Genomic DNA, 22,413 nt, shown 5'->3' with positions numbered 1-22,413 from the left:
CGTTTCCCATTTTTCTACATATGGCCAGTGTGTCACATCAGTTATCGCAGTCCTTCTCCATTCAGTGCCCCTCTCCAAGCTCATTTCCTCTTGACTTCTTCCCGTCTCTCTCAAATCTCCCAAATATTCTTTACCAAATTCTCTTGTGCTTTCCTGCACATGTGCCTGAAGCACTTTAATCTGTTCTGTTTGACCTCCTCTGCAACAGGAGCTACTTTAGCTTTTGCTCTGATGTTCTCACTGTAGTCAACCTTCAGGTCTTCAGTCTAATCTCTTGATGACCTTAGAGTCTTCTCTGTCCACTGCTTGTAGCTGAATGCAACCACCAGTGGTTTATGTGGTGGGTCTACTGTTTCACTTTACCATCTCTGCTACTACCCAGATGCCCTTTTCTTACTTTGAGGAAGTCTACCTGACTTAATTGTTGGATAACTCTTGTAAGTGATCTTGTGACTGTCTCTCTTGTTGAACCATGTGCTTACCACCATCAAGCCATTTGTCAGTCAGATCTCTAGATGTGCCTCTTATTCTTTATTCCTGTCATCTCACTCATGTAGATCTAGGCAGTCCTCATATGCTGTTCTGTCTATTCTGATATGAGCATTCAGTTCAGACGGTATGTGACTAGTGAACCCATCTTCTGGACACTTACATCTTACAAAAACAAGGATGCCAAAAGAAGCCGGTCTATGCAATGCTGAAAGGGCTACATAATTAAGGAAGAATATGCCAATGGTTTGAATAAAAAAAGAATTGAGAAAAATTAACAGTATCTACAAACATAAACCATCTCATGATGACTCAAGTGACAGAATCTCAAATTCTTAACACAGAATAATTTTTTTGTTTAATGTAAGTATTTTAGTCTTCTGCAGGACCCTTTACATATTACTAGGGTAGGTAAGTGGTAACTAATACTTTACAATATGAGAGAATGTTCAGGTGTCATACCTTAACTTATTTATGAAATACATACATGCTAGGAGCAGTTACATTGTACGGCTATAAATTTACAGAAATTTAATAGATTGTTATTAAAGGTTAGCAGTACTTACAAATTCACACAGGCCTCAGTATTTTCTTTTAATATTAAACTTAAAAACAATTAAATATTCCATGTCTTTACCAGCTGACTTCACAGAAGAACAAACAGTTACAACCTCACACAAGCTACCTCTTAACAAACTGCATGAAGCACAGCACAGCTTCTCAGTAATGGTCCCTCAGACTTGAAAATCACTCCCATCAGAAATTAAAGATACTGATACATTTTCCAAATTCCAGCAAAATGCTAAGAAATTACCTATTAAGAGACAGGTTCATAGGTGTTTACTAGGCTAATGACCACAAGGGCATTTTTAAGACTAGCCAAGCATCCCAAATCTCTGACAAGTTCTGATACCCTTGATAAGTGTAAGCATGGGCCTCAGATATGAACCATTTACAGGTTATCTATTTGCATCAGAGACATAGGTGCCAAACCAGGGATGAATTTCCAGTTTCCCATCCAATTGTCCAAGTTGTACTTGAATTGGATTAAAGAGGAACTCTGCTTCACATGGATTGGGAGCCTGTTCTCTAGATGGGGTAGTCTGCGGGATTCATACTTATCTCTCCAGCAGGTCCTGTTTATATCACAGGCAAGGTTTAAGTCTTTAGAATGGGTAATTGTGGTACTGTTTGTTTTATGGATATGCAGATGGTCCATCAGAGTGGGGCTGACAATGCCCTGTAAGCTAGGCATAGATCTCCCTTCAAAAGCCTGTAGGAGACAGAATACAGGGATAGGGCTTGAGGCAGTCTGCACAGACATATTACTTATGTCCTGTATTCTTTTAGTGCGAAACCTCTGTGGATGTTCCAGTTGTTGGATATGCCTGGTTAGGTACATACCAAAGGGGGCATTCACTCAATGATAGGTCTGATGAATGCCAAATACAGTGAAGCCATGACTTCCTTGGACTTAGATGCTATACCTTTGTTTATAAGTTGCACAACATAGAATGATTTCCTCACCACTGTAGACACATGATGATCAAAGGCTAAATTACTATCTATGTGTGTCCCTAAATCCCTAACTACTGAGTCAACTCTAAGGGGTGTGTTGTCAATATGATAGTTACCAGGGATGGATGACTTCCCAAAGGATACTATTATGCAGTTCTTGGCAGTTAGTTTTAGTCCATGACTCTGACATCAGTTGTTTGTCTCTGTCAGCCCCTCCTGGAGAACATTTGTGTCAGTGTGAGATTCAATGACAGCTCCTAATTTGCAATCATCTGCAAATTTAGTCAGCCAGAGACCACTGACATTGGCCTTGACTTCTGAGAATTAAAAAGGAGTGGTCCAATGACTGATACCTGAGGGACTTCACTTGTGAATGGCCTCATCGTAGATGTGGACTCCCCAATTCTAACTCCCTGGGTCCTGTCTGTGATCCAATTGACTATCCACTGGGTGACATACGGGTTTGTACCTAATCTCTTGAGTTTGTCAACAATGCCCGAGTGGGGTATTGTATCAAATGCCTTGGCCAGGTCAAGGTAGGCAGTGTGAATGATTTTGCCCTCATCCATTGCTTTTGTGACCTTTTCAAAGAAGTCCACCAGGTTGAGTAGGCATTATCTGCCCTTGACAAAACCAAACTGGGTTGAGTCCAGTGTCTGGAGGTTTGCTACATCTCTGTTGATCACCTCCATGATAATTCTTTCCATGGCTTTACATATAAGACTAGTGAGACTTATGGGTCTGTAGTTTCCAGGGTCTGTAGATGGCCCATGTTTTTGCAGAGGGATGACTGTTGTCTTTCTCCACTCATGAAGCATGAAGCCTGTTTGGAGGCTAGAGTTAAATACTAATTCCAGAGGCCCTGATATGTCATGTTTTGTGCTATTTAGAAGGCATCCTGGGAGATTGTCTGGGCCCATTGATGCAGTGTTCTTGGTCTTAGAGACAGCATTAACGACTTGTTACCTAGCGATAGTAGGAGGAGTTATATTTGATGATATTTCTTGAGGGAAGGTTGAGGGTAAGAGATGTGTAAAGTTGGAGCTGAATTTATCAGCCAGGAGGTTTGCTATATCTTCTGGCTCAGTATAGGTGGCTTAATTTACAATAAGTTCTGCACACACAAATGTGTATTGCCTTTGAGATTGGAGACATAGCTAAAGAATGCTTTCTGTTTGTCTTTGGTCTGGGAGGCCAAACTTACCTCAAATTTGCATTTGGTAGACTTTAGTTGTCCTCTGAGTTGTTTGTATAGTTTAATGAGAGTGCTTTTATCCTGCTGGGTGCTGCACCTCCTAATTTTTGCCATGGTTATCTTCCTCATTTGTACATATGATTGATTTTGTGATTCCACCAGGGGTGGCTTGTTTTTTAATTAGCTCAGTACTTCTTCCTGGTGGGTACAGCTGCCTGTATGCAGCTATTTACATGCTTATACAGGGTTTCTGTGAGCAGTTCTGCATAGGCAGAAGTGTTCTCAGGGTTTATAGGGGCTTGAAACTTTGCCAGTTTCTCACTTAATAGCAGGAGGTTAGCCATAGAATAGTTCCTGAATATTCCTGGTTTAGCTGGCGGTCCAGGTTTTATTTTTACTTTAAAGGAGACCATTTTGTGGTCTGACCTTACCAGGGAATGTACGCACGTAAATGTCACAGAACAAGGCATCGCCAGGTAAAAATCCCCTTCCATCTAATATCCTTCCACACTCACTGCTCACTCGATTATTCCAACCTCATCCTCTATTGCCCACCAATCCTCTCTTTCTAAACCCTCTCCCTTTATTCTGTTCATAAGCATTTCACCCCCTGTTTTGATTTTTATTCTTTTTTCTCTTGTACAAACTGTAAATAGGCATTTGTCGCTGGATATTGTATATATCTACTGACTCTTGTTATATGTTATGGATACTTTGTGTATACTGTACTCATACCAGTGAAGCTTGTATTTTTGATAATACTATGTGTACAATCCCGCTACTATTTAGCAAAGTGTTCTCACTATATCTTCCTGGGCTGGATTAGAAATTAGATTGGAGAAATCTAAAAATGATTTTGGATCAATGGTCAGTATTTTTAAATAAATCTGCACAATAAATTTTGTCTATAGTATTATAAATATTTCTAAATTTGAAGCAAAGTATGGTTATACTTGCTTTGCAAGTAATATTAAACTAAAACAAAGTGGTGCTGATAATCGGCTCCAGGAGTACGCATTACAATTACTGAATATACATTTTTGCAAGCAGAATGTGATTGTTATAAGAATGTCATCACCTGTTGGGGAAGTTGTTTTTCTCTTGGTAGTAGAAGTCAGAGTAGTTGATACTAGATAAGGAAAGACAAACAATATATCAATCATTTTTTGTCAATGAAGTTCTAATATTATTAACATTCAATAAGTTTTTATAACAAATAAAAAATCAGTTTAAGAAAAACAATTCAACGGCTTCACAAGTTAAAATATGTTACAACGGCATAGATTTTTATGGTTATGTAAAAATAAATACTCATCTAGTGTAACTTTATTCAGAACCTCATATAATAGAGCCAAGTTAAAAATGTAGATTACCATCAGGATGACATATTATTAACCTGTACTGCAATATTAAGTTTGAATTGCAATTTGTCAGCTAAAGTGGCATGAGTAAGACAATGTAAATCCAGTTCATAATAATTGAGTTAATATCTAATGAGACAACTTGAAGAACCAGGATTGTATAATAGAATGTAAGCTCCCCTTTCTTGAAGGGAGTTGGATTTCTCAATGCTGGAGTATTCTTTGGTGGTGGTAGCCCAAAGTTCAGCCATACAGTTGAAAGGCTGGTCTGTGTGACGGATGTATACCTAGACAGCAAACTTAAGGACATGAAGTTGTCATTTGGTCTGGCATTGTAAAAATCACATGTTCTGTCTACACAGTTGACTTGATGGAATAGTTTAAATATTCTCAGTGTATTAAATGGTTAATTTATAGCCTTTTTTATTTATTGTTTTTGATTATTATGATAATAAGTTAGTCATTATGGATTTCTTTGAAATATCTCACTTGTTTTGAGGAAATATTCCAAATTAAAAGTTTCCAAGTCAGCTTCTGTGCAGAGTATTCTCTCTCATATGCAGACTATAGCTATAAAAATATATAGCAATATAATCTATATCATATTGAAATATCAGTGATGGAACAGCTCCATAATGTTTCTGCCTTGTCAAGTTATAACTGGACATGGCCCTGTTTGATGCACCCTAATGCTGAACCTTCTCTGTTTTACATCGGACTGTCAGTGTTATTTCTAAGTGTATGCGGTCACTGATTCATGTGTTTTATGATGATTTCTAATACAGTTAAATTTAAAATTAGTTTTTCTCAATCAGTTCAGTTATGAAGCAGTGAGGGCTTATGTAGTACAGTGCATAGCCAATCAGCATTTTGCATCCTAATGTACAGCCGCAAAATATGATCACTAGGGGCATGACTTATGATAATTTAAATGCAACTATAACCTACATTTCAACAGTGGGAAAGGTGCTCAGGAAGTACCTTCTAAGGTATTTTAGAACTTCATGGATAGCAGTATTGTATTTCTAACATACAGAAAATACATAAAGCATATGTTATGTAGCTGTGCAGCATGACTCCTTCAGCTGACAATTGTTACCTGTCTGTGTAATCAAAATCCAGTAAAGTAACAGAATGTAATGTTGACTGCTGGGCCTACGCTAGAGTGCAAGAGGAGGCAGCTAAACTCTGATAACACAGATGTTCACATGTTCCATTCCTGTGTACTAGCACTCACTGGTTGATGTTCTGTCAATTTCCAGGCACCATCTGGGCTCTGCCCATATAAGTTCATGCCTATAATGCCATCCTGCACCATCTTACTAAATTGTGCCACCCTAACCCAAGTCCTGCCATTAGCCCTAACCATAGCCATGAAACATACCTTAGAAAAATAAAACAATCTTATTAGTATCACTATTTAGACAAATTACATCTGAATGCTTGGTGGTATTTTTATGATCTGACTGCAACAGTTTCCCTTTGCAACTATTTTTTTGATTTTATCAAAAAACAAAAGAGGTGGTGGAGTTGCCATCATGTATAAAGACACCCTCAAACTTGAACAACTTAATTGTGCCTACCCAGAACCTACCCAACTCCAAAATCCTAGCAACTCACTTCAAAATCAACCCCAACAAACATAATTATCATCACCACCTACCTCCCTCCAGGCAATTATCTTCCCACCATTGAAACTCTGTTATCCTGGGCATCTACCAACTTCAGCCAAGAACCTATAGTTCTCGGTGACTTCAATCTAGATTGGCACTCCTGCTCATCTAGTATGCCCTCTAACTTCATAAACCTGTTTAATTTCATTCAAACCCTTACATGCCCAACTCACACAGTCAAGAATTCCAATAAGCAGTCAACACTAGATTTTGGATTTTGACTAACAGACCCAACCTACACTACCTAGCTGGATGTCTGCCAGACTCCCTTAGTGACCACTCACCAACCATTCTTTACAGAAAACCCATCCATACTCAAAGCAACATCTCCTACAAATACATCAGCAGTACATAAAATTTCTCCCCCACCACCTTTAATCTATTACTTCAACAAAGTGACTGAATACCACTTAAACACCTCCAATTAGACCTGGCTGTCCAATATTTTAACGCCACCTACTGTAACATACTTGATAGTCTTGTTCCCACTAGAAAAGTACACCAAAGAGCCAAGCAACTACCTTGGCTATCAAATGATACCAAACTGCTACTTAAACATCGAAATAGAGCATGGTCAACTTACTAATCTACCAAAGATACATCCAACCTATTAACGTATAAACATCTTTGGAATTTAGCTAAGAAACAAATCAAAAAGGACAAACAGACCTACTTCCAAACTAGTCAACAAAAACACCTAAACACCCCCCAAAATTTCTGGCAGAGTATTAACTCCCTTTTTAGCCCCAGTCACACCCCAACCCCTGCCCCCATCTCTTCCAACAACACTGACCCTATAGCCACTCAATTCAGTTCCCTCTTTATTAGGTCCATAACCACCCTACTGGGCACCCAGACCATCCAGCCACTTACCCTTCCCACTCCTACCTCAGACAATCCCAACACCCTCACTTTTAATGTTATTCATACCAGCTACATAAAACACTCCTAACCAAGCTAAAACCCTGCTATTTTGCTGCTGACCAACTCCCTAATGAATTTCTAAAGATCGCTGCACTTTCTATTGCCTACCCGATATCCATCTTGATCAATCATTCCATTTCAGAACAACACATCCCCTCTTCTCTGGAAAATATTACATCATTTTCCTCCACAAAGGTGGACCTTCCATGGAACTAATAAATTACTGACCCATAGCCATCCTTTTCCCCCCTTGCAAAAATATTAGAAAAATACATCCACAACCAGCTCCTTCACCACCTCCTTAGTCAGAACTTGCTATCTAACTCTCAGCATGGCCTTCAACCTAAACATAGTACTAGTACAGCACTAATATCTTTCACCAACACCATTAATAATCTCCTTAATGACTGTCAATCTGTCTCTTCCATCCTTCTCAACATGTCCAAAGCCTTTGACATTGTTTCTTACCAACTACTGCTAGACAAACTCACATCCTATGGCCTCATTACTGCATCCCTAACCTGGTCCCATAGTTATCTTTCCCATCACCAGCAAGCAAAGAAATGGGCAAACAGTGTCTCCCCCCTACTCCCCATACCAGTAGGTGTACCCCATGGTTTATTCATGGTCCCCTCCTCTTTACCCTATTTACTAACAAACTCAGCTCAACAACTCAGTTGGCACACACTGCCCAGTACATTGATGACTCCACACTTATATGCTCAGCCCTATCACCACAAGAATGCAATCCTCCTTTCAGGCCATAGAAAAATACCTGTCAGAACATCAACTCATATTCAACCCAAACAAAACTAAGATTATAGTCTTCATAAGCAAAATACCCAAAAACAGGTTAGTCCCCTCTCACAATCCTATCCTCCAATGGATCCAAAATTGAACCCAATAGCCAGGCTAAACTTCTAGGTTTACAATTGATGAGAATCTAAAATTCAACAAGCATATTTCCCTGACTATCAAGAAAGGTCACGCCAAATTTGGCACCCTCTATAGGGCTAAAACATACCTTACTCAACTAGCCACTGCTCAGTCACACCTGCTTTCCACTCTCCTTTATGGTTCTCACATAGTCACAAATCTAGTTAAAACTAAGCAAAATAACCTAGAATCCTGCTACAAAAAAAATCACGTTTGCCACCAATCAGCCATATTGGACTCAGCACTGCTTTGCCCTCTCCCAACTCAATTGGATAGAATTCCCTAATCTTTTATCCCTCAAACCAATGACCATGGTCCACAAAATAATCTACCAACCCAGCAACTGCCCTGCTCTCTCTAACCTTGTCCAACCTAGTACAAATACTGGATCACTCAGATCATCCAACAAGCTAATGCTAAAAGTAGCCCACTCCACAACTACCATGGCAACTCTCTTTACTCCTACAAAATTGCCAAATTATGGAATACCATTCCACAACCCATCACACAAAATCCTCACCACTAAGAGTCCAAACAACTCTTAAAGAACTACCTAGCAAAACACTGGACCTGTTCTTGCCATTTACCAGGCTAATTCTACCTACCTACTTTACCTTACCTTATCCACTACTGTATCCTCCTACTATACTCCCCCCATCTATCTGCAATCTCTGCAGTCTCATACTGTGCATACATCTGCAATAGTTAATAACTCCCTGTCATTATTTCACTGATGATATATGTACATAATGTCTCTGAATTTATAATGTGCACACTGTCTTTGTAATTTTGTATCTTTGTACAAGTTTAACAATGGCTTGTCCTCTCACTTGAGACACTGTATACTGTTTACACAATTGTTTGTGTGTGCTAACTACTATATTATTATGAAAATATTATTATTACTGTATGCTTTGTTGCTGCTTGTGGAGCTTTTCTCCCAGGGCGTCCTCTGAAAATGGGCTTCTGGCCCATTCGGACACTACCCGGTTAACAAATGTAATAAATAAATAAATAAATAAATAAATAAATAAATAAATAGATAAATAAATAAATAAATAAATATATTTTATGATTTTTTATTTAAATGCCAGCATCTGACACTTAACAGTCAATGGTGGTGCATTTTGATAAATCAACATATATAGATAGACACATTGAGACATAAATAGATAGATATTCTAAATTCCAAAACAAACGTTAGTAATCCCCAACCCAAATTTTATCCCACTGTGCTTTGCTGCATCACAAGCATGCAGTGCCTTAGTAAATTTCACATACAAGTGCTCAGTTCACAGAGTTTCACTGGCCTTCTGGATGTCTTGTTCTCTTTCTTGCCCTACTTTCAGCTCTTTAAAGAATTACATCATCAAAGCAAATTCCACACGTTACTTCCTACAGGTTATCCCTGAATGCACACTGATATTCCATGTGAGAAATTAACTTCCTGTTTGCTTGTTTTATCCAACCATATTCTAGTTAAGTATGCATGTTAACTAATCCACTCTTTTCTAGAAAATTACTCTGAGAACATTCAGAAATGCTATAGTCCGGTATGGCATTCTCAGTACACATTTAAATATGCATACATACATATAACCAACATTTTAATTGATTTTATACCTATAGTTATCTATCTATCGATTTATCTGTCTATGTAGCTATCTGTCTACACATGCAGATATAGACTGATTCAGTTTATGATATCAAATATTTGAAAGAGCAAGTGCAGTTTATTTTTTTTCATTTTGCCAGCATAAGAGACTGAAGTCTGCTCTCTTTATGAGATCACGGTGCAACAGAGACTGGGAATGCACCCCTTCCCCACTCTGTGCAATCTTAGTTTTGTTATATATACTTAATAGGAGCAGCTCTCCACATGTGGGGTGTTGGGGGGCTTACCCCTGCATAAAACAGTGTTTCATGTTTTTCATTGTTTTCTGACTCAGGCTTTTCAGGTACTTCTTTGTTTGTTTTCTCATGTGAGCTTTCACTTTTTGATTATGTAATTGTGTCAGTGTGTGGTCAATGTTTGTTGGTGATGTGCGAATGAATGAATGCAGATTTATGTGAATAAGTGTCTGTACTAGGTATAGTTGGGTGAATGTTTTTGTAAATGCTACTAGATTGTGATTAGTTGTGAGCTATGGATTGTGTTGCAGCTTTCAGTGTGTTTATAAAATTTTATGTAGCATGTAATTACTGACAATATTGAAGGCACTGGTATATTTGTTTTGTTATTTTAAATATAGTGATGATAGGTTATGTAGGATACTGGAGTTGTGCAGGATTGCAATGCACTAGGGCATATGAATATGGAATTTCCCAACTGCTGAGTGATGTTGGAGTTGGTATAGAGGATGCAAGAGGACTGCAATAAACAGTGCATTTTTTGCTTATTTTAGTTTGACTTTAGACAGGATCTTTATGAGTTCACTGATTTGAGAATCACTGTTATTTTCATCAGGCAAAATGCAATTACACATTTCTATTTTCAGGTTTCTATTTGGTGCTGTTGAGCAATTTTTATATCTATATCTATATCTATATCTATATCTTTATCTGTAGCTATAGCTATATCTATGTCTATATCTGTGTGTGTGTGTGTGTGTGTGTGTGTGTGTGTGTGTGTGTGTGTGTGTGTGTGTGTGTGTGTGTGTGTGTGTGTGTGTGTGTGTGTGTGTGTGTGTGTGTGTGTGTGTGTGTCTGTGTGTGTGTGTGTGTGTGTGTGTGTGTCTGTGTGTGTGTGTGAGTGTGTGCATGTGTGCAGTGTGTGTGTGTGTGTGTATGTGTGTGTGTGTGTGTGTGTGTGTGTGTGTGTGTGTGTGTGTGTGTGTGTGTGTGTGTGTGTGTGTGTGTGTGTGTGTGTGTGTGGAGATATAAACAGGTTCTGAGACAGACAAACAGACAGACAGATAAGTATATTGTTAGTAAAGGGACTGCTTAAAGTCAGTCACATTAATGAATGTCTTTTCTGTAGACCATTTGGTTCATAGTATGAGTTTCTCTGAATTATGTATTCATATTATCTAACTCAACTGTATTTCTACTGTACATCTGCTGTCTTGGTGTGAAATAATCCATTTCTTCTGCAGCCATGCCACAGTTCTTGTATGAGCAATAGATTTTTCCATTTATTCTTCTATACACTAGTCTGGCACAGTATCTTTGTGTCTTATTCAATGCATTTGTTAAATTTATTTATTAAATGAACAGAAACAAAACTGCAAACTTAAAACCTTAAAACAATTTTCAATTAGTCATCTGCACTGCAGATTGTTATACTGTCTGTAAATGGAAAATATGTGAAAGCCCAACTTTTTCTCAATTCATTATATTAAACAGCACAGTATAATGAAATATCAACATACATGTTGTGCATAGTTATGCAGGACTTTACACACACACACACACACACACACACACACACACACACACAAATGCACACACACACACACACACACACACACACACACACACACACACACACACACACACACACACACACACACACACACACACACACACACACACACACACACACTAATGTGATACCAGCTATAATAAAACATAGAAATAGTTTAACTAAATATTATCTGTTACTAATGGACTCCGTGGTGGAGATGTTGTTGGTGGTATTAAGGTGGATATCACAAAGATTTCTTCTAAAAATGATAACATAGAAAAAAGATTTCTGCATCACAACAGTTGTAAAACAGTTATGTAGTCTGGATACTGACACACGAAAAGTAAGCCAATGTCTGAAGTGTAAACACTCTACACATTCATTCTAAAAAAATGCATAAGACATGTAAATGAACAGAGTATGTATTTGTAGAAACAAAGTTTTATTAACAAAATTATATTTAAACTGCACAATTGAATCTTCTTAACAAAATATTAAGGTGGGTGATTTGTTAGCAAGAGACAGGAGTAAGAAGAAAAGCATGGTTTTGATTTTTGGCATATCAGCATGTTACGATATAGACATTATATTTACCAAACAAGATACTTGAAAAAGTAAGTTGTTCAGTACATTTTGTGCACAAAACCACAATGAAGTAATAGACATTTAGAAATATGCAGCTTAGCTATGGTAGGAAAATATCATTAAAGACACTGCTGTGAGATTATAAGTATTAGAAACATAAACTCCTTCTCAAAGAGACTTTTGTGTCTTATTTCTTTATCCATCTGTATTTCTGAGCTTTAAGATTTTTGTATTGATTTCTTAATAGTTATTAACAAAGTTACAAAATGAAAGAAGTAAAACTTAAGAACTGAAGCAAGTTTAAAATTTCTAGAATTCCTTCTTTGTACTCTTGTGTTAATATAGGGTTATTTTAATTTAGAGAATGAAGTTTTATAAGTTACAGGTTAGGGTAGGAAGCAAACCATGTGCTTCTTGCTTTGAGGCCAAATAAATAATCTGGTTATTTAAAGTACGGGCAACTAATTCAATATTTCTTAGAAGGGAGCTGCCAGTAATAAATACCTTTGTTAGTGTTTTCTGGCTTGTATATTCACATGGGCTAGGATTCAAAGATAAATAGTCCATAGCAGAGCACTAAATAATGGATATAGAGAGAGTGCATTGTCTTCTTGTTGTGAGCTACCCCATGCAGCAAGCTCCAAATATTAGCAGTGCAGAACCTCACAGCATTTCTCTAGGGGTCACAGACTTTGATTTCTTTTTGCTTTACTTCATTGATAATTTCATTTTAAAAATGTGTTTTCTTGGAATTGCAAATGTTTTAGACTAAGATAAAAAACAACCTTGTATTTCATTTCATAAGAAAGAAAAAAATTATACTATGAGAAGATCATATGACTAGTCTGCATACACCAATCAATTTACTTAAGGTATCAAAATGAAATTCAATATATCCTTCAAAGAGCTACCAAAACTTCAGCTATGTAAGTTTTTTTGATATTCCCATTACATTATTTCCCTCTTAAGTTACTGCTTAATTGCAGTATTGTCTAATCATTTTGGGCAATGACCTGAACTACATGGGATAAAATATTTCAGGTTTTACATATCTTTTACTTTTTGTTTTAAATACTTATAGGACTTTCTATTGAAAGTAAATGTAAGGAATTCCTACCATGAGAACAGTATATTAATCATACTAATGGAAAATGTACCCCACAGTCCCCACCACAAAAAAAAATAGAAATTAACATTTGGAAGTAAGACAGCATGACATTCATTTGCAATGTTACTATTGCCTTGCCTTCATACAATAACAGATAATGTCTATCCAATCCATCTGCTATTACTGTGTAAGATAAGTACTTGGTAGTCTGAAGTCACTTGATTAGACACATCAGTAGTAGCAAACACTTTTTTCTATTGCAGGCAATTTTAATTAGACAAATACTGGTAATACACCAGAAATACCAATGGTAACAGTACATGCCACCCAAAACCTTACTCTTTTCATATAGGTTCATAGGTTCATAGGTAGATACTAGGCTATCTGCCCTAGGGCATTTATAAACCTAGCTATAGTGTATTTGGCTTCCGCCTCCCTATTAGATTTACCTACTGTGCCTCTGTAAAGTAGGTCACAGAAGGTACCCTTTTAAGATTAGTTTACTATGCCTCTGTCTAGCAGGGACACAGAAGAGATCCCAGGGGTGAATTTGCGATTTCCCATCCACGTGTCCAGATTTCGCTTGAATAGGTTCAAGGGGCTATGTCTAACATGAATTGGGATTTTATTCCAGAGTGAGGGGAGCCTCTGGGAAATTAATCTGTCCCTCCAGCATGTCCTATTTATTTTTGTGCTGAGGTTTAAGTCCCTGGAGCATGTAGCTGTAAAGGACTTGGATTTTTTGAGGTGGAGCATGTCCATTAATTCTGGGTTTGACATGGCCTTGTACGTCAGGCATAGATCGCCTCTGAGTAGGGAGTAAGCAACTGAGTAGAGCTGGAGTTTCTTTAGTCGAGCTGCATAGGACATCTGTTTGTAGCCCATGATCCTCTTGGTGAGGTACTTTTGGGGTCTCTCCAGTTGCTGCAGGTGTCAGGTAAGGTACATCCCAAAAGGGGCATTGTATTCAATTATGGGCCTGATGAGTGACGAGTAGAGGAGCACAATGACCTCTCTTGATCTAGATGCAAACCCTTTTGTGATAAGGTTTGCTATATAGAAGGTCTTTCTAACCACTTTGGCAATGTGATTATCAAAGGAGAGATTACTACCTACGTCGGTCCCCAAATCTCTAATTACATCTTCTGTACTTAATGGATTACCACCTATTTGTGGGCACCTTGTTTTTCCCAAAGGGGATGACTATGCACTTTTTATCATGTTGTGAATGGATTCTTCCGGGCTTGAGGTTAAAGTTTAGTTGACTACGGAAGTAAAAGTTCAGTGTGATGTTCAAAAATGACGTTTCTGAAGAAGTCTCAGTTAGAGATGAAAGCACTAAAACTTGTTTCGTTTTTGTGAATAAAGTGGAGTTTTTCTACATTATTTATAAGCCTTGGAGTTCCTGTCGTACCTGAAGTGTTTTTGGATTTTCTACTTTTTAGCATTTAGCTTGAGGCCGTGGCTCTGGCACCAAGCATCTGTCTCTGAGACCCTTTTGGAGGATGCTTGTGTCAGCTGGAGATTTGATTATGGCCCCCAGTTTGCAGTCATCTGTGAACTTTGTCAGCCATAATCATCCCGTGTTAGCCTGAACCTCAGAGAAGTATATACTGAGCAAGAGAGGTCCCAGAACTGAGCCCTGTGGGACGCCACTTGTAACTGGTTTGGATTCAGACATGGCACCTGCGATTCTGCCCATGTGGGTTCTATCTCTGAACCAGTTTGCAACCCATCTTGTGATACAGGGGTTGATATTTAAGCTATTAAGCTTATTTATGATGCCTGAGTGTGGTATTGTGTCAAAGGCTTTTGTGAGGTCGAGGTAGGCTGTGTGGACTACCTTGCCCTCATCTATGGCTTTGGTAACTGTTTTAAAGAAATCAACTAGGTTTAAGAGGCAAGATCTGCCCTTAACAAAGCCGAATTGGTTAGGGTCCAGTGTCTGGAGGATCCCAATATCTTTGTTTATGAGTTCCATGATAATACGCTCCATAGCTTTACAGACCAGACTAGTCAGGCTTATGGGGCGATAGTTCCTGGGGTCCATTGTGGCACCACCTTTGTGAAGTGGGACCACTGTAGCTGTATGCCATTCTTTGGGTACATATCCTGTAGTAAGGCTAAGTTTGAACAGTGACTTAATGTGAGGGTTCAGTTCTTCTTGGAGCTCGTGTAAGACACAGCCTGGGACACCGTCCAGTCCCATAGATGCTGTGTTTTTTGCTTTGGAGAGGGCAGCTTTCACCTGTGCATCTGCAATGTCAGGGAGGTTACATTCAGTTGGGATAGGCATTTGCTCTTTTGGGGGGAAGGGGGGGAGAAGTTTGTGCTGAATCTGTCTGTCAGGATGTTGGCTATGTCAACATATATAACAATATAATTATATCATATTGAAATATCAGTGATGGAACAGCTCCATAATGTTCTGCCTTGTCAAGAGTTGATTATAACTGGACATGGCCCTGTTTGTCACCCTAATGCTGAACCTTCTCTGTTTTACATCAGGATGGTGTGGCTACAAGTGCATGCGGTCACTGATTCATGTGTTTATGATGATTTCTAATACAGTTAAATTTAAAAGATTAGTTTTCTCCAATCAGTTCAGTTATGAAGCAGTGAGGCTTATGTAGTACCAGTGCATAGCCAATCAGCATTTGCATCCCTAATGTACAGCCCTTGAAAATATGATCACTAGGGGCATGACTTATGATAATTTAAATGCAACTATAACCTACATTTCTAACAGTGGGAAGGTGCTCAGGAAGGTACCCAACTACAAAGGTATTTTAGAACTTATGGATTAGCAGTGTATTTCTAACATGCAAATACATAAAGCATATGTTATGTAGCTGTGCAGCAGCTCCTTCAATGACAATTGTTACCTGTCTGTGTAATCAAAAAAATCAGTAAAGTAACAGAATGTAATGTTGACTGCTGGGCCCTCACAGCTGGGGGTGCAAGAGGAGGCGGCTAAACTCTGATAACCTGAATGTTCATGTTCCATTCCTGTGTACTAGCACTCACTGGTTGATGTTCTGTCAATTTCCAGACTTATCTGGGCTCTGCCCATATAAGTTCATGCCTATAATGCCATCCTGCACCATCTTACTAAATTGTGCCACCTAACCCAAGTCCTGTATTAGCCTAATGTAACCATGAAGAACTTATACCTTAGAAAAATAAAGAAACAATCTTATTAGTATCACTATTCAGACAAAATTATCTAAGTCTTGGTGGTATTTTTATGATCTGACCTACAAGTTTTCCTTTGCAACTTTTTTTTTGATTTTGTCAAAAGCAAGAAGATAGTGGAGTTGCCATCATGTATAAAGACACCCTCAAACTTGAACAACTTGTTGTACTGTAGAGCACGGCTCAGAATGCAACATTGGCACAGAATAGCCCCAAGCGACATAATTATCATCACCATCTATCTCCCTCCAGGCAGTCATCTTCCCATCATTGAAACTCTATTAACCTGAGCATCTACCAACTTCAGCCAAGAAACTTCTTGGTTCTTGGTGACTTCAATCTAGGTTGGGACTCTTGTTCATCTAGTACACCCACTAACTTCATAAACTTGTTCAATTTCATTCAAACCATTACATGTCCAACTCGCACAGACAAACATTTCAAACAGCAGTCAACATTAGATTGAATTCTGTCTAACTGACGCAACATACACTACCTAGCTGGATGTCTACCAGACTCCCTTAGTGACCACTCACCAACCTTTCTTTACAGAAAACACATTCACACTCAAAGCAACATCTCCTACAAATACATCAACCCGGTATAAAATTTCTCCCCACCACCTTTAATCTATTACTTCAACCAAAGTGACTGAATACCACTTAAACACCTCCAATTAGACCTGGCTGTCAATATTTTAAGCACCTACTGTAACATACTTGATAGTCTTGTTCCCACTAGAAAGAGTACACCAAGAGCCAAGCAACTACCTTGGCTATCAAATAATACAAACTGCTAGCTTATCGAAATGAGAGCATGGTCCAACTTACAATCTACCAAAGATACGTCAACCCACAATGGCCCGTGTAAACAGCTTTAGATTTAGCTAGAAACAAATCAAAAGGACAGACTCTTCCAAACTAGTCAACAAAACTTACCTAAGCTTTAAAAATTTCCGGTAGGTATTAACTCCCTCATTAGCCACAGTCACACCTAGCCCCTGCCCCGTCTCTTCCAACAGCACTACTGACCCTATAGCCACTCCCAATTCAGTTCCCCTCTTGTTAGGTCCATAACCACCCTGCCTGGGCACCCAGACCATCCAGCCACTTACCCTTCCTCCTACCCCAGACAATCCCAACACCCTCACTTTTGTGTTATTCATACCAGCTACATGGCTACTCCTAGCAAGCTAAAACCCTGCTGTTTTGCTGCTGACCAACTTCCCTAATGAATTTCTAAAGATGGCTGCACTTTCTGCCTACCCAATATCCATCTTGATCAATCATTTCCATTTTAGAACAACCTCCCTACTCTGGAAAATATTACATCATTCTCCTCCACAAAGTTTGGGCCTTCCATGGAACTAATAGAATTACTGACCATAGCATCCTTTTCCCCTTGCCAAAATATTAAGAAAAGTAATACATCCACAACCAGCTTCTTCACTGCACTCCTTGGTCACAACACTGTCTAACTCTCAGCATGGCCTTCAACCCTAAACATGGTACTGTGCAGCACTAATATCTTTCATAACACCATTAATAATCTCCTTAATGACTGTCAATCTGTCTCTGCATCCCTTCTCAACATGTCCAAAGTAGCTGACATTGTTTCTTACCAACTACTGCTAGACAAACTCACATCCTATAGCTCATTACCATCTAACCTGGTTCCATAGTTATATTTCCCATCACCAGCAAGTAACAAAATGGGCAATCAGTCTCTTCCCCCATACTCCCCATACCAGTAGGTGTACCCCATGGTTCTATTCTTAGTCCCCTCCTCTTTACATGTTATTGCCAGACTCAGCTCCAACAACTCAGTTGTACCCAATGCATTGATGTCCACCTTATATGCTCAGCCCATCACCACAAAGAATGCAATCCTCCTTTCAGGCCATAGAAAATACCTGGAACATCAGCTCATATTTCAACCCAAACAAAACTAAGATTATAGTCTTCTTAAGCAAAATGCCCAAAAACAGGTTGGTCCCCTCTCACAATCCTATCATCAATGGATCAAAGTGAACCAATAGCCAGGCTAAACTTCTAGTTTACAATTGATGAGAATCTAAAATTCAACAAACATATTTCCCTGACTATCAAAGGGTCACTGCATAAAATTTGGCACCTCTATAGGGCTAAAACATACCTTACTCAACTAGCCACTGCTCAGTCACCTGCTTTCCACCCTCCTTTATGGTTCTCACATAGTCACAATCTAGTTAAAACTAAAGCAAAATAACCTAGAATCTGCAAAAAATCGCGTTTGCCACCAATCAGCCATATTGGACTCAGCACTGCTTTGCCCTCTCCCAACTCAATTGGATAGAATTCCCTAATCTTTTTATCCTCAAACCAATGACCATGGTCCACAAAATAATCACCAACCCAGCAACTGCCCTGCTCTCTCCTAACCTTGTCCAACCTAGACAAATACTGGATCCTCAGATCATCCAACAAGCTAATGCTACCAAAGTAGCCCACTCCACAGCTTCACCATGGCAACTCTCTTTACTCCTACAAAATTGCCAAATTATGGAGCCACCATTCCCCAGCCCATCACACAAAATCCTCACCACCAAGAGTTTAAACAACTCTTAAAGAACTACCTAGCGAAACACTGGACCTGTTCTTGCCATTTACCAGGCTAATTCTACCTACCTACTTTACCTTACCTTATCCTCTACTGTATCCCTCCCTACTATACTCCCCCATCTATCTGCAATCTCTGCAGTCTCATGCACAATGCACATCTGCAATAGTTAATAACTCTCTATCATTATTTCACTGATAGTACCTTCTTTTTATAATGTCTCTGAATTTATATTGTGCACACTGGCTTTGTAATTTTGTATCTTTGTACAAGTTTAACAATGGCTTGTCCTCTCACTTGAGACACTGTATACTGTTTACACAATTGTTTGTGTGTGCTAACTACTATATTATGAAAATATTATTATTACTGTATGCTTTGTTGCTGCGTTTTTCTCCCAGGGCCTCCACTGAAAATGGGCTTCTAGCCCATTCGGACACTACTCAGTTAACAAATGTAATAAATAAATAAATACATTTTATGATTTTTTTATTTAAATGTCATCAGCATAACAGTCAATGGGTAGTTGCATTTGATAAATCAACATATATAGATGAACTACATTGAGACATAAATGGATAGATATTCAAATTTCAAAAACATTAGTAATCTTCAAAACCAAATTTTATCCCACTGTGCTTTTGCTGCATCCTACTTATGCCCAGTGCCTTAGTAAATTTCACATACCGTTGGTGCTCAAGTTCACAGAGTTTCACTGGCCTTCTGGATGTCTTGTTGTTCTCTTTCTTGCCCTACTTTCAGCTCTTTAAAAGAATTACATCAATCAAAACAAATTCCCACCCGTCTACTTCCTACAGGTTATCCCTGAATGCACACTGATATTCCATGTGAGAGGTAGCTTCCTGTTTGCTTGTTTTATCCAACCATATTCTAATAGTTAAGTATGCATGTTAACTAATCCCACTCTTTTCTAGAAAATTACTCTACAGAAGCATTCCAAGAAATGCTAAGAGTCCAGTTGGCATTCTCACATTTTATAAATTTAAAATATGCATACATACATACATATAACCAACTTGATTTTTAATTGATTTTTATACCACAGGGTTATCTATCTATCTATTTATCTGTCTATGTAGCTATCTGTCTACACATGCAGATATAGACTGATTCAGTTTATGATATCAAATATTTGAAAGAGCAAGTACTGTTTATTTCTTTTCATTTTGCCAGCATAAGAGACTGAAGTCTTTTAATGTCAGCTGCTCTATTTATGAGATCACGGTACAACAGAGACTAGGAATGCACCCCTTCCCCACTCTGTGCAATCTTAGTTTTGTTATATCTAATTAATAGGAGCAGCTCTCATGTACCATCGCTAATAGGGGTGTTGGGGGCTTACCCCTGCATAAAACAGTGTTTCATGCTTTTCATTGTTTTCTGACTCAGGCTTTTCAGGTACATTTTTGTTTGTTTTCTCATGTGAGCTTTCACTTTTTGATTATGTCATTGTGTCAGTGTGTGGTCAATGTGTGTTGGTGATTTGTGAATGAATGCTAGATAGTACCAGATTTATGTGAATAAGTAGCACAGTAGCCACTAAAGAATTTTACAAAGTTGGGTGAATGTTTTTGTAAAATGCTACTAGATTGTGATGGGTTAGCCAGAGCTATGGATTGTGTTTGCAGCTTTCCAGATGTGTTTATATAAAATTTTATGTAGCATGTAATTTCTGACAGTATTGAAGGCACTGGTATATTTGTTTTGTTATTTTAAATATAGTAATGATAGGTTATGTAGGATACTGGAGTTGTGCAGGATTGCAATGCACTAGGGCATATGAATTAATAGACTTTCCCAACTGCTGAGTGATGTTTGAGTTGGTATAGAGGGATGCAAGGAAGGACTGCAATAAACAGTGCATTTTTGCTTATTTTAGTTTGACTTTAGAGCTAGGATCTTTATGAGTTCACTGATTTGAGGAATCACTAACTTGTTATTTTCATTGAGGCAAAATGCAACTACACATTTCTATTTTCAGGTTTCTATTTGGTGCTGTTGAGCAATTTTTATATCTATTTTATATCTATATCTATATCTTTATCTGTAGCTATAGCTATATCTATGTCTATATCTGTGTGTGTGTGTGTGTGTGTGTGTGTGTGTATGTAAAGTGTGATAGACGTGTGTGTGTGTGTGTAAAGCCCTGCATAACTATGCACAACATGTATGTTGATATTTCAGTATACTGTGCTGTTTAATATAATGAATTGAGAAAAAGTTGGGCTTTCACATGCCACAGGGGCTTTTAAGGATTCTACCTCAGTCTTGAGAAGTGCAAAGTTGGCTTTTGAGAAATTCTTTGACAGGTGATTTCTGCTGTGGGTTTAGAGGGGGTGAATGCCATGCTAGATGGTGTCCAGGAGGCATTTGTTTATGGTCTGATCTTATTACCAATAGAGGGTTTTACCTCTGGTAGATAGAACCTAGAGTCCACACAGTGACTTGGTGATGACTTGGTCCAATATATTATTCCCTCTTGTGGGAGTGGTGACCAGTTGTTCCATCGTGTTAGAGTTTTTAAATTCAAGGAACTGTTGGGTGACCGAGGTGTTTGGGTTTGAGTAGTTTTTCCAGTCAGTAAATGTTTAAGGTGGTTTAGAAGTCACCCAATAACATAGTGTTTGGAGAGACCATTCATATTCTCCAGTGTTCTCAGAAGAGGACCTGCCAAGTGGGGTTGCTGTATAATGGGAGGAGTGTTCCCACCCTTGAGTCGCTACAAACTGAAGAACAGTTTTGCCGCTTGTTATTTTGCACACTGGATGGTTTCCACGATCGCGCCCGTGCAGTGCCATAACCTGGAGGTGGCAGGTATCCTTGATGAATATGAGTACTCCCCTCCGCATGCTTTGCAGTTAAATTTTGGGGCTGCAAAAAAGCATAGTAATAAGTTATAACGGGATGGTAGTGCGCTGCAGGGGTGCTCTCAGTGAAGACGCGCTGAACTAGGTTTCTGTTACTGCACAGACAGCAGGTTTCTGCCAGCACTGAGGGAGAGCCCACCAAAGGTGTGGCCGCATCTTGAGGTTTAGACTTCTGGCATTGAGTAGCATTACCTTTAGTTTTTTTAGCCTTGGGTTGTCTATGGAGGTCAGTTTGTCCTTTGAGCCTTGCCTAAAAAAGGCACTATAGGGGTGGCAAGAGCCTTGGCCAGTATACAAAAGCCTAAGGGTGACAGGTGCAATATTAATTGTATTAATTTATTGTTTGACCTTTTACAGAAATTGAGCTTTGGGCAGCTGTTGATAAGAGAAGTGAATTGAAATTACTGTTTATTCCTTTCACTTTATCTAAAAAAAAAGCAATGAAAATGTACGCCAATAATAATAGTTTCTTCAAAATACTGATATACTTGTAGGTATTTGTTTTTTTAAAAAAATTTTAAAAATAAATTTTTTATT

General features: G+C 38.5%; 1 protein-coding gene across 1 annotated transcript in view; it reads right to left on the bottom strand.

Annotated features, from left to right (window-relative positions):
- The window catches only part of LOC122815693 (mucin-19-like), a gene marked incomplete in the record, with an annotated part of 520,597 nt that overhangs the window by 162,657 nt on the left and 335,527 nt on the right, over positions 1–22,413 (bottom strand). The window contains 1 exon segment of the mRNA XM_044088393.1: positions 4,281–4,331. Coding sequence (XP_043944328.1) covers positions 4,281–4,331 — 51 coding nt within the window.

The sequence above is a fragment of the Protopterus annectens genome, chromosome 11.part0 (assembly GCF_019279795.1).
Source record: "Protopterus annectens isolate FY-2018-M chromosome 11.part0, PAN1.0, whole genome shotgun sequence".
Classification (NCBI taxonomy): domain Eukaryota; kingdom Metazoa; phylum Chordata; order Ceratodontiformes; family Protopteridae; genus Protopterus; species Protopterus annectens.
Note: the sequence above shows the minus strand (reverse complement) of the source record. Positions and strands in the feature narration are given on the sequence as shown.